This window comes from Scomber japonicus, chromosome 2 (assembly GCF_027409825.1).
Source record: "Scomber japonicus isolate fScoJap1 chromosome 2, fScoJap1.pri, whole genome shotgun sequence".
NCBI classification, from domain to species: Eukaryota; Metazoa; Chordata; class Actinopteri; order Scombriformes; family Scombridae; genus Scomber; species Scomber japonicus.
The window spans coordinates 24,715,395-24,728,621 of record NC_070579.1 but is presented as its reverse complement, the minus strand read 5'-3'; the positions used below and the strand labels follow the sequence as shown (position 1 = coordinate 24,728,621).

Below are 13,227 nucleotides of genomic sequence, written 5' to 3'. Positions count from 1 at the left end.
AACCTGTTTATTTTGTAGCATATGAATTGTTAAAGCAACGGTGAATTAACATTCATTAATTGATTATTGATTAAGTATTAACTAATTACATAAAGTCATAGTGACTTGATCATTTGTTAATGCTGCGCTACAGGAATGAATGATATATCATGCAATGATTCAGGCATAAAGGTCATGAAGCATAATGTTTTGAGTCTTTTTTAAGCATTTACTGTCTGACCTTTGTAAAAAAGTCCAGTCTAGGTCCACTGTTTCACAGGGCTCAGTCAGCAGACCCTGATGTTCTGGTTGCTATGGTCACTCACTGATGTTTGCTCTTCCAACCTCCCTGCAACCGTGTCTGCTGGAAAGTATGTTACAGCCCTTAACTAATTTCCTTATAGTGACTATAGCATATGGTTTTGCTGAGGCTCTTAGTCAAGATTAGGACAGCCCCCCAGTCAGATGTACCCCTTTTTGCTAACTTTTATTTTGCCATTCATTACAGTTTTACAAAGACTTGATTGGCTATCCATGAGGCTAATACAATACACTCAGGCTACACAGATCATAAAAACAAGCCTGTACATGTTAAACTGTGTGAGGTGATGAATACCTCAGTTCCAATTTCTAACTATCACTGAACAACTCTCACATTTCACCAAGCTAATGCTGAGTTTAAAGCCTGCCTGAAAACCCTATTTTCCACTTCTTAATTCCTGCTTGAAACGTGAGATAAGAGAAGGGGTCTAATGTTGTGCAGATAATAAATACTGTACCTTATCAGACTCTTCATTCTCCTCAATTGTCTGTCTCAAATAATAGATTTGAAATGAATGAACCAAACAAAGTGCTGTTTTATTTCAATGCAAAACGTGGCAACACATAATCAATGCACACTGTAGATCTCTGAGCTTTTAGCACCACCACATGGCCACACCAATAAAATGTGCTGTGAGATTTGAAATGAGAGCATCATTAATTAGAGTAAGGAGAGGCAGACTGATGGTTCCTGCCTTCTAGCTGTAGGCTGCTGTAGAGAGTATAATGAAGCTTCCACCTTTCTAAGAGAAAGGCAGTGAAACACCATTAGCTTCATTTTCAGGGCTATGTCCGTGGGTCAGATTGCCAGAAGGTTAAAGTGTTAACCATCATTTTTAAGCACCCCCAGGCCATTATGTGTTTTTCTATGAATTCATCACCACAGAGAGGGTTTGAGACTCCGATTCTGAATGGGATCTGGTTGAGGCACAGTGAACACAGGAGGAAGACCCCCAACCTCTAAACTATGTACAATATTAATCTATTGCTCTACATTGTAACTGCCAAGTGTCTCCAAACAGTGTTGTCCATTTGTTGTATTGTGTTCACCTAAGCTGGTATCTTTGGTCTTAAACAGACATCTGGGGGAAAAAAGAAAAGAAGTCTTGTTGAAATGTTGTCATTTTCACTCACCCAGCAGATTACTTGTGAAATCAAGGGGAACAAAAATATTTAGGTTCATAATTTTTCAGGTCCATGTTTAAACAGACTTGAAAAATGACCCTTCAAAGGGGGATGTTTAGAGAGGCAGGGGTTATCTCCAGAGGGCTTCATCTGGTAAGATGCCCAAATGAACACTGGAAGAAGCTGCCATCATTCCTCTTGCTCATAGTGGCCAAAAAAAAGATTCCCCGACGTGTGCTTTCAATGTAAGGAGGCAATATAAGGATGGGAGGCAAAATACACACACTTTTGCTTCAGTTGAGGCTTCAGCAGTCTGAGATAATCAAAGTGGATATCTGCCACATTTACAGTCTTTTCGGCAAATAACATCCTCCCTTTGACAGTGTTTCTAAGTTGAACTGCGGTGGAACTATAGTAACTAATAGAAGGACTTTGTCACTAAAAAGACTGTCATGTTGAAATATATTGCCTTTATATGAAGCTTCAAATTAGATTCAGAAAAACTAAAGTACATTATTGCACAGAAGGAGGCTAGGGGATTTTTGGCCCCATCACTAGCATAAGTGGATTATGAGAGAATGTCCTATAATTGCCAGTATGAACAGGAAGAATGATTAATAATAATAAAATCAGTAGTTTTTGGGGGGTTTTAAAAACGAAAACGAAATAAAAACTACAATGGACAATGCAAAACGAACTAAAACAAAAGAGAATTGCAGATAAAATCAGCTTTGTTTTCGTTGTCATTAATGATTAAAGAATATTATTATAAAATGGCTTTGCACAATATGGTATCTTTATTTATACAATGACTGTAACAAATTGGTAAACCATATTTGGTTTTGTGCACTTTCATCCTTTTCAGCTTCTACAAATCAAGGCTTTCCTCCTAATACCTGAAAAACTAAGACAAAAGTTAAATAAAAACTAAAACTAGTCAATTCCTCAAAATAAAAATAAAACTACTTAATCATTTGTTAAACTAACCCAAACTAAACGGAAATAAACTAAATAAAATGAAAAAAACTAATGAAAAATTAAAAACTATAATAACCCTGTTCTTTACCCACTCATACGAAACATGTCAATGGGTCATGGAACTGAGCATTAAGCAACTCCCATTTGTCCGACAGCACGTGAAGGCATCAGCAGTCACGCGTTGTTTGCTTCAGAGTGCAAATATGGCGGATGATGGAGAGTCGCTGGAGTCCTGGCTCAGTAAGTGCACACTAAAACTATATTTTCACAACATATGTTCAAATTAATTATACATCCACGTGTGCTACGTTCCTGTTGCTATCCGAAACGTGTGTTGAGCTCGCATGACTTTGCTGTATATCTGAGAAATATCCGTCTGTGTGTGTTATCAGGAGCTGGCTAACACAGACAGCTGCTGGCAGTGATGGATGTCACTAGCCAAAATAAGCCTTGTTTAGTTTACTTTGTTCACGAATTAGAGTCGGTACCTCGAAATGCCTGAAAAAATAGACTACCTATTCGAGTGATGTGTGACAGTAGTACAATGAATAGTTTGAATTAAAGACGCCTGTTGTGAACACCTCCAGGCGTCAGTTTAACCCAAGTTTAAACAGGACTTGGATCAGCAACAACAAACTGGATCGGCGTAGTGTCTTGAGGCTATTAAAGAGAGACGTCATGAAGTAAAATAAGTGTGGACAAGAACAACTGTCTGGGTTCGAGTGAGGTACTCTAGGCTTGAATTAAGTTCATGTATCGCACAGCTGCAGCCTGTTTCCTATAGCTTCCTGTTCCTGAAGATTTGAAATGTGCTGTCAGTGCTACATGCTCATGAGTATCCTTCTCTTTTACAGACAAGGCCACTAACCCTTCCAACAGACAGGAAGACTGGGAGTATATCATGGGATTCTGTGACCAAATCAATAAGGAGCTAGAGGGGTAGGGTCACATTCATTCAATAAACTCCTGCGACAATGAGTCACACGCATCTAATGTAGCTAATCTGTGTCCTCTTTGTGGTACTCACATAGGGTTTCTTGGTATGCCTGAGACTATATTGCTTTTGTGACTGGGTTTGCATTTTCATTTTCATATTTTTCAGCCCACAAATAGCGGTTCGACTTTTGGGTCATAAGATTCAGTCCCCTCAGGAATGGGAGGCGTTACAAACATTAACGGTGTGTAGTGTAATCGTTTCATTCAAAGTGTTCCTATGGTTTGAACTTTGCCTATTACAAGTGGAAGATTTTTATTCCATTTATTTCTCTTTTTGTAGGTTTTGGAGGCTTGTATGAAGAACTGTGGGCGAAGGTTTCACAATGAAGTTGGGAAATTTCGATTTTTAAACGAACTAATCAAAGTGGTTTCACCAAAAGTAAGAAACATGATTATTGAAAGCCTTCGTGGTACCACTTGAATTGATGTTTTGCACAGGGTTGCAACTAACGATTATTTTTCAATTATGATTTATCTGTCAATAATTTTCTCAGTTAATCCTTTCATGTTAAAAATAGTGAAATATTTTAAACCCTGTTTCCTAGATGAAGCCCAAGATGCAACTATAAATGACTTGATTTGTTTCGACTCATAGTCCATAACCCAAAGATAAGCTGTTTACAATCACAGAGGACTAAATAAAACAGCACATACTTACATTTAAGAAGTTAAAACCAGCAACATTTTTGTTATAAAACAAACGAGTTAGCGATTAAATATTTGTAGATTGACTAATTAATGATGTGTTTACTGACTGATCAAATTATCATTGCAGCTCTCATTTTATGTAATTCTAAGCTGTTTGCTTTACAGTATCTAGGAGACAAAGTATCAGAGAGGGTGAAGACGAAAGTGATTGAGATGCTGTACAGTTGGACTGTGTCTCTACCAGATGAAGCAAAGATCTGTGAAGCCTATCAGATGCTGAAGACACAGGGTGAGTCATCAGCCACTCAAAAACAGCAGTGAGAATATGCTGATAAGGTCTAATAACATCTAAAAATAAAACATTGTACACAGAGTGCTGAGTCAAGTATACTTTGGACTATTTGAAGATTATGTTCTGTCATTTTTCAAATACAGGACTTGCCTGTTGTCATCTTTATTTTAGGTATTGTTGTAGTTGACCCAGAAATCCCTCTGGATGCCACATTAATACCGTCACCTTCTCCGAGACCCAAAAATCCTGTGTTTGATGATGAGGAGAAGAGCCGGGTAAGTAGAATTATTTTGGGATGTGACTGTTTGAATGCTGCACATCATGCACATAACTCACTCTCCCTTTTCTCAGTTACTACTTTCCATTTGTTACTATTATTTTTTGCACAACTTTTCTATTGCATATAATATGATCAAGTATCAAGAGTTGGGGTTCTGTACTTCTGTAGTTGAAATATCTTCTACTGTTGATGATGATGATGATGATTTCTGTGTATTTTATAAGAATGTGCTTTCCTTATTAGTTACTTTACTTGGATGTTTGAGCTTCACTGTGCAGAATGATGTATACACACAATTTCACACAAAGGCTGTTTTTACATTCATCTGCTGAAGCGGAAAGTTTGTGTGCGTTGCCCTAAATCTGAGCTCAAAGCATGTACACATGAGCATGATTTGTGTCATTACAACTAGTTTGGGGCCAGTCGTGGTCAGGTATGCAGCTTACTCAAGTGTGATGTGGTAGTGTGAAGCCCACAGGTCACATAAACTGAAATTTTACTTTTCAGTGAAGAAGGAGACATGTTGTGTCCTGCAGTTAAACTTTGACATGAGCTATACTTGCATTTTCAGTGATTCTGAACTGTTAATAAGAAAGGAGTATATGTCATTACAAGGACTTGAATGCAATAATATGTATCTTTTTTTTGTGGAAAATCTTGATTAGACACAAAATTATTAGTACGGTATTTTATCTTAAAACATGTCTGGAGGAGATCTTTAAAAACAACTGCAACAAATACCATCAATTAACCAATACATCTAGGCTAAATGTAATAGTTAGACGGAGGCCCTTTGCCCTCCTACCTACCTCTCATATTCCTGACTAAAGGCTTTGCATCCTACAAAAAAGATCATATTTAACTTACATATACACTGAAATGTCTGTCTTCAGTGCAGCATGTTTATTTAGTTCTTTTACCTCACTGGTTACGACACACTAGACCAGGTCATGGCTGAATATTTACTTTGCATTGACTGCAGTTGATCTATGGGTGTAGTTTGTTTTTTCATGGTCTGGGTCTGACTGGTATGACTTTGCTGCTTGTGTTTGTGTAGTCTGTGGGTGATGGGCTTTAGCATTCACTCGCTGATGCTTCTCTCATCTCTCTGCAGAGATTGTCACTGCTACTGAAGAGCAAAAAGCCTGAAGATCTGCAAGAGGCCAATCGGCTCATAAAGAACATGGTTAAGGAGGTCTGTTTCTGAATGTTTTCATTTTTTTGTTTCAGCCTTGTAGCTGCAGTTGGTAAGTCTTATAAAAGTAACTTTTGTCATATTTGCTAAGACTGTCACCATGTAAAGACAGCATTACATGAAACTAGTAATCTGCAGTAATCACCTACTGCTGCTACTGCAAATTGCCATAATCCACCGGACAAAAAGAGCCAATCAGAGCCAGGATTGTGTCTGATGGAGTGTCTGACAGCTGTCAATCACTGTTCATGTACACAGCCCCCTCCCCCTTCCTCCTCAGCTCGGTCAAGCTCATATCTCCGAGAGCGGCTTCAGGAGCATAGAGAAAGTAATGGCGCAGCAACGACCACGTCCTCTCTCTCCTCAAAGTTACCAACTGCAGCTTTAATGCAGCCTTAATCTTGGGTGCTTTCATTTAGAGAAATTACTGCACACAGCTTTTGTTTATACTGACAATGAAGTTTAAAGAAAAGTATCAAGTGCAGCTCAATTTTCTTTTTTTTTGTCTCAGGATGAGGTGAGAACACAGAAAACAACAAAACAAAAAAGCACACTGGAGGCAGTTAACAACAGCGTCAAACTCCTTAATGAGATGCTCGCTTACTTCAACCCGGAAGACTCCTCTGACGATGACAAGGAACTCATTAGGGTTTGTTTGTGTAATGAATACACATATTTCTTTGGCATTAATTGACCTTGCAGGAAGTATTGAAAAACGTCTTGGTGTGTCTATTGTTAGACACACCAGAGCACTTTATTTAGTGTCACTTATTTGCCATAAAACACTTGAACAAGTGAAGAAACATGCTCAGTTAAGAGCTCAAAGTAATTTATTTTAAAATCACATTCCTCTGCATATATATTATAATAGCATATTCTTATATCATATTGCTAAGTTACATGTATTATGTATGATAAACACTGTTTTTTTATATATGCTCTGATACAGTTGTGTTTGATTGAAATTCAAGATGTGACTTTTCAGTTCTATTTTAAACTCTCTTTCCAGGAGTTATATGGTGATTGTGACAAGCTTAGACAAACAGTGTTCCAGCTGGCTACTGAGACTGAGGATAATGACAGCAACTTGGGTAAGAAATACTGGAATTAGGCCCTATTGACTCTGTTGTGTTCTCACGATTTCTCGGTTTAGAGTTAAGTTTTTGATGTTTTGACTTAAGTATAAAAAGGTTGAGTAATAACTCCTAGAGGACATTTGCCAATGTGACACCAACAATCCTACCAGATTAGAATTCCCACTTGACTCATAAAAAACATTCTTGTCTGACAAAACCTTTGACAAACACTAGAAGAAATGTCATGTTATTGCTATTGCTTTATTTTATTAACCTCATCTATCCTTATAAACCACTTATTAGGAGACATTTTGCAGGCCAGCGATGACCTCTCCCATGTCATTAATTCTTATAAGAATATTGTGGAAGGACAGACCATCAACGGAGAGTCTGAAGAAGCACAACAAACAAGATCAGCACTTAAAAGAGGTACGTTTTCTGCACAGTTACAATCAGTGAGTTGCATGTCTCAATATTTATTGTTTACATGATCACAGCAATAATTGTTTCATCCCACAGTGCAGTTACTTACATATTTTCAGTTCCCATAAAAGTCAGTTGATTGAATACGCACAGTGTAACCATAACAGAATCTTAGACCAACATGTAGGCAGAGAAGTCAGTCTGATGTAACAAACTACAATCCAGTCTAATCTCAACATGGAAAAGAGCAAGCTGGATGGAAAAACTAATAAGGTGAGACAGGAAAGGTGACACAGTGCCATATATTAAATGCCATCCCTTCCACTATATTTGGATGGTCTCACTAGACAACTCAAAACCACATGTACAGTGTGACTGTATTCACACCCCTTCACTTCCCCCACATTTTGTTATGTTACAGCCTTATTCCAAAATGGATTACAGTCCCTTTTTTTCTTACCAATCTACACACAAAGTGAAAAAGACAATTCCTTTGACTTCATGGCTTGGTTTCTGCTCTGACATACACTGTCAACAATGGGACCTTATATAGACAGGTGTGTTCCTTTCCAAATCATGTCCAATCCATTGGATTTACTACAGGTGGACTCCAATCAAGTTGTAGATACATCTCAAGAATGATCAGTGGAAACAGGATGCATCTGAGCTACATTTTGAGTGTCATAGCAAAAGGAGTGAATACTTATGTACATACAATATTTCCGTTTTTTATTTTTAATACATTTGCAAGAATTTCTAAAAGCCTTTTTTGCTTTGTCATTATGGGTTATTGTGTGTAGATTGGTGAGGAAAAAAAGGAATTTAATCAATTTTGGAATAAGGTTGTAACATAACAAAATGTGGGGGAAGTGAAGGGGTGTGAATACTTTCCGGATGCACTGTAACCAGTAAGAATCAGTTGATGAAGAACTGTATGTCTTTGTGTTTGTTTTTTGTGCTTGGTTGAACTGACCCTTTAAACTTTGCTTGACATGGGGATGGACATGTACAGTATTGAGTTTTTGAAACTGAATACATCTTTTTTTCTCCATTAATCTAAAAGGCACTGGCCGCACATCTCAGTCAGAGATTCTGATTGACCTGGTGGGTCTGGACGTCCAGAGCCCCTCTCCACCAGAGCAGCAACCCCCCACATCTTCTATGTCTATTCCAGCTGACCTGCTGTGTGGGACTGCTGCCACTGAACCTCAGTCTTCAAGCACAAATGCACCCTCTGCAGCACTTTCTCTGCTGGATGAAGAGCTGCTGTCTTTAGGTAACATACTGTATTATGTAGTTATAAAGTGCATTTGAATTATTGTTATTTATGACAATATTATATATTACCTGTCTGTATATGACATGTTTTGTCCCATTTGTTTCTATTCACAGGCCTCAATGAACCCGCTCCCGTTTCAAGTAAATCAACAGCACCAACACATGTAAACCTGAGCAATCATTTCCAAACGATACAGGTATACTGTGAAATAATTGCAATTTATTTTTAATTAAAGTCAAGTATTATCTTAAAATTTACAGCATTTTATTTTCTCACAATTTCCTCCAGGATTCCAGTAAGGATTTGGATCTTTTTGACACTACTTCACCTCCGGCTCCTGCATTCTCGACATCATCATTTTTTCCATGCACCCTCTCTGCAACAGTAACTTCAGTTAGCCCCACCAAGTCTTCAACAACAGCCTCTGCCTTAAGTTTCTCTGGCGCTATGTTCTCCACACCTTCTGTTTCAACACAGTCTGTCTCAGGAACATCACAGTCACAGCAGTTGGTCAGTTCAGGATTGACCATTACAGCCCCAGCGGCTCTCCCTCAGTCATACAGCTCAGTCTTGTCTGTTCCATCAGCCACCGCTGTCACTCAACAACAGGCCTCCGCTGCAGCAGTGCCCTCCCTGTCTTCTTCTCCTTCTTTCAATAACAATCTGCAAGACCTAGCCTTGCTTGATGTGAGCAGTCCTAAAAAGTGAGTAGTACTTGTACCCCTGTCTGTCCATCTGTCACATGTGATATTTTGGATACTCGATTATATTTTAAAAAGATCACAGGGAAATTATCCTTGTTTGATCCCATTCTTTTTTTAAAGTGCAGATTAGTGTATGTCAAATGTAAAGGCACTTGTATAGAATAGAATATAAAGCTTTATTGTCATTATATTGAACATATAATGAGTTTACAGGTGCCACTCCAGTTCTGCTTTAAAGACAATGAAAAACCAGACAACCAGATAAAAAACAAGACACACACACAGCTAAAAAAGATGACATAGTAGGAGGGTATTGCACTTAATAAGATAAATAGAATTAAATAGAGAATTAAATGAGAAGTAGTGTTTTGTGCTATCATGTGAGGCAAAGTGATTTTGCTTTTCATTATTAATTACTAAAAGTGATTTCTCAATGTTGGCTTATGAGCTAATGTCTGCATCTTTTGTCATGTTATCATACACCGTAGTTGTTTTTTCATTATGAGATGAAACCTAATGGGACCTGTAATGATTTTAACTGAGACACTACAAATCTGTGATTATCCACAGTACACCTGGTGTGATGGATTTTGGCAGCTTGCTAGCCAAGTGTGAAGATCTGCATGCTCCTTTCACCCTGTTGTCCAGTCTTGGAGGCACCTCCACCACATCCCAACCTTCACTCATAGGAGGGATACCAGGAGGGTCCACTATTCCACCTGTCAAGTGTCAGGCAGATGACAGCCCTCTATTGCGCTCTCTGTCCCCTATCCTCCCACTTAGCCAGCCAAATCCAGGCAGTGGAGAAGAGGTATCGCTGGCCAATGTTTTTGTACCTTTGGATGCCATCAAGCCAAGTGAGTTTGTGTGTTTTGTTTGTTTTTTTAAGAAATATATAAAAACTATATATATATATTTTATTAGTTTGGGTGCATTGAAAAATCGATACAATAAAGGACATCACATTGAAATTTGAAAACTTCCACATCAAGTTTCAAAGATCTGTAGGAAAATTCAAGCTCCAGCTTTCCAGTTAGAACAGAAGCAGAGAAGACATAATGTAGTGGGCATTCAATCACATTTCTTCAAACATCTAAACATAAAAGATTTTTATTTTGCTTACAGATCACATATGCTGTGTAATAGATAGACAGACTCTACATCATCAGATGTCGAACCTTTTGTCAAACACAGTGATTCCAGAAATGTGCTGCTCTCCCTACCATAATAGAATACCCTGTAGAGAATATAATCATGAAGAAAGGAAAGGGCACAGTTGTCTGTGAAGTACATTTAATTTAGTAAACCCCAACTGTTCTCTAGCCAGAAAATACCGGTTTCCTCATCCTTTGAGACAGATTGGCGATTTGAAAACTGAACTTTAGACATTACTGCTAAAAAACTGGCAAACTGGATGATATTTTTCCCAATTATACTTTGTCTTGATTGTGGCCTGAAAATGAATGTCACAGTGTGTGCAAGAGGGAGGAGGTGTATCAAAATATACCTTCTTTAACAGCTCTGTTTATGGAAGAACTTTGGAAGTAATAACCATGTTTATATGGCTTAATAACATGTTTAATAACCATCCTTTTTTTTTTTTAAGGTAAGGTGTGTCCTGTGACGGCGTATGACAAAAATGGTGTCCGTCTTCTGTTGCATTTTGCCACTGACTGTCCACCAGGCAGGCCTGATGTTCTGGTGATGGTGGCATCTATGCTTAACACAGCCCCGCTGCCCGTCAGGAACATTGTTCTGCAGGCTGCTGTGCCTAAGGTAAAACCTACTGTGTATCCCTGCAATCAGTTATGGCGAGCTTCACAGCCTGCATTTATATTTTAAAATATTCCAATGTGCCAATTCTCCATCTCTTCTCCAGACAATGAAAGTGAGACTGCAGTCACCCTCGGGCACAGAGCTGGCTCCTTTTAACCCAATCCTTCCCCCTGCTGCCATCACTCAGGTCATGCTGCTTGCCAATCCTCTCAAGGTAGCAGTCAGCCTAAGGCTGTTTTGATGTTCATAAATGTATTAATGCATTATGTAATGTATTCCTTTGCAAATTATTTACTCAATATAGCAGTTTTCACCCATGTTTGACACCATACAGTACAGCACAGTATTAACTGTCTTTATAGTCTAACGCTAACCTGATGAAAGCTGCCAAGCTGAGTGCATTGTATGTATATGTGTTTTGCAGGAAACCGTTCGGATGAGATACAAACTTACATTCACACTGGGAGAGCAGCCACACACAGAAGTGCGGGAAGTGAATGACTTTCCACCTGCTGACAGATGGGGGGCTCTATAGCCCTGCCTACCCTTCAGTCTGTCAGTGCAGCTCAGAGGTCAAGAGAAAGGGCAGTGTTGGAAGACTTATAGGGAAAATGTCATGAATATAATCTAAACTCTAATAGACATTTTACAGAGAATGTCTGCTTGGATGGCTCAGCTAAGTAGCCAAAGTCATGATGCATACATCCAATGTAAACTACTCTACAGTTCCATACAGGTGTGTGCAATGATTGAATGTTGATGGTGGTTACGTGGGAAAATCATTGTATGGTCATTTTGAGTAATGTTAAGTTATTATTATGTTGTTACTATTACTATACCCTTTTATTCTCATTTATGCTTTAATACATGTACTCCTACCCTTCCATCATATCAGAACTGATTGGAGTATACTTGCACTTTTGAAAGTCAGGCAGTCTTATTATACAGTAAAACACATGTAGAAGGAGACTGTGAAACCAGGTTCATGCCATCATGTGATCAAAACCTGCATTTCACATGATGTACTGCTGACTATTTATCAATCAGTTATTCTCACTTCACATTTCCCTATATGCCTCACATTTACTACTGAATACTTTTACTAGTCTTTTGAGTTCTGTACAAACTCATAGCTCAGACTCTTGGTGTGCATTTTAGTCTTTCAGTATTTATTATCATGAATGTGTTATTTATTTTTTGTTTGGGGTGCAAGGTATGAGATTGGTTAACTTTACTGTATGGTATTGGAACTGTTGTCCTGCATTTTCTTCTTATGATGGTAATTTTCAGTACTGAAGTAAAGGGGGGTACACATGGTGTGTCTGAGAAGCTTTAATGTTACTAAATATTCAAGCTGACATTTTATAATATGTCGCATTATGTAGCAACAGTGCAGTGGATTCTGATGGAATGAGAGGTGTCTTGTTACATATCCAGGCTGTGAAATACAGATAGCATGTTCATATAAAATGGTAATCCTAGCAGCTCATTTTCAGTGATACAACATGAACCATTTATGGTAAGGGGTCAACTGTTTGCATTGAGTGGGTGTGCTTAAAGAAGTACAGATCAGGTGACGATTCTCCCCTAGAAACATAAAGTCATACAGTTGTAAAGTAAATGTCATGTATAGCTCAGCCCTTGCTCCCCCATGTTTGATTATGTTGTGGAAATCAAGCTAGAGAGTGAGGATATTTTCCCTGGGTCAACTGTACATGTTAAGCTTGTGTGTGAGTTTCCTATATCAAACTAGGAAAAGTATTTCTTTTTTTAAGCCTTGAGAAAATAAATCAGTAAATATTTTGTGGTGAATCTCAAGCATTACACTTACCATGCAGTTATCAGAAAACAGTACTGTTGTATTTCTGGAGCAATTAGTGTTATATAGGAGATTCTCTACATATTTCTTATAAAAGTATTATTTATTTGTCTTAGATTGTTAAATGAACTTGTCATTGGATATTTTTGAAAAGCTGTTTCTGTGCATGGAGAATAAAGAATAAGATGGACTTATTTGTATTACAACTTTCACATCTTTGCCTCATTTTTCAGTGTTTTTTCAGCTTTATATAGCATTTTAAACACAACATTGTTGATCCAAAATGCTTTATACAAAAAAGGAACACACCAAAAATAATATATATATTTTTTTTTA

The 13,227-nt window shown here is 38.0% G+C and overlaps 1 protein-coding gene across 1 annotated transcript; it reads left to right on the top strand.

Moving 5' to 3' along the window:
- Positions 1–2,606: 2,606 nt before the first annotated feature.
- On the top strand, positions 2,607–13,063 carry gga3a (golgi associated, gamma adaptin ear containing, ARF binding protein 3a). Its single transcript, XM_053330235.1, has 17 exons — positions 2,607–2,643; positions 3,258–3,342; positions 3,506–3,581; positions 3,680–3,778; positions 4,213–4,336; positions 4,511–4,614; positions 5,734–5,814; positions 6,326–6,463; positions 6,824–6,905; positions 7,194–7,319; positions 8,377–8,589; positions 8,706–8,788; positions 8,881–9,296; positions 9,867–10,153; positions 10,903–11,072; positions 11,176–11,286; positions 11,497–13,063. The coding sequence occupies exons 1-17, from the start codon at positions 2,607–2,609 to the stop codon at positions 11,605–11,607; spliced, it is 2,343 nt and encodes a 780-aa protein (XP_053186210.1). The 3' UTR covers positions 11,608–13,063.
- The last annotated feature ends 164 nt before the right edge of the window (positions 13,064–13,227 follow it).

Coding starts and splice junctions, on each gene's coding strand:
- gga3a (XM_053330235.1), top strand. CDS start 2,607: ATGGCGGATGATGGAGAGTCGCTGGAGTCCTGGCTCA. Junction 8,789..8,880: donor ATCATTTCCAAACGATACAG/GTATACTGTGAA, acceptor AATTTCCTCCAG/GATTCCAGTAAGGATTTGGA. Junction 11,073..11,175: donor TGCAGGCTGCTGTGCCTAAG/GTAAAACCTACT, acceptor TCTCTTCTCCAG/ACAATGAAAGTGAGACTGCA.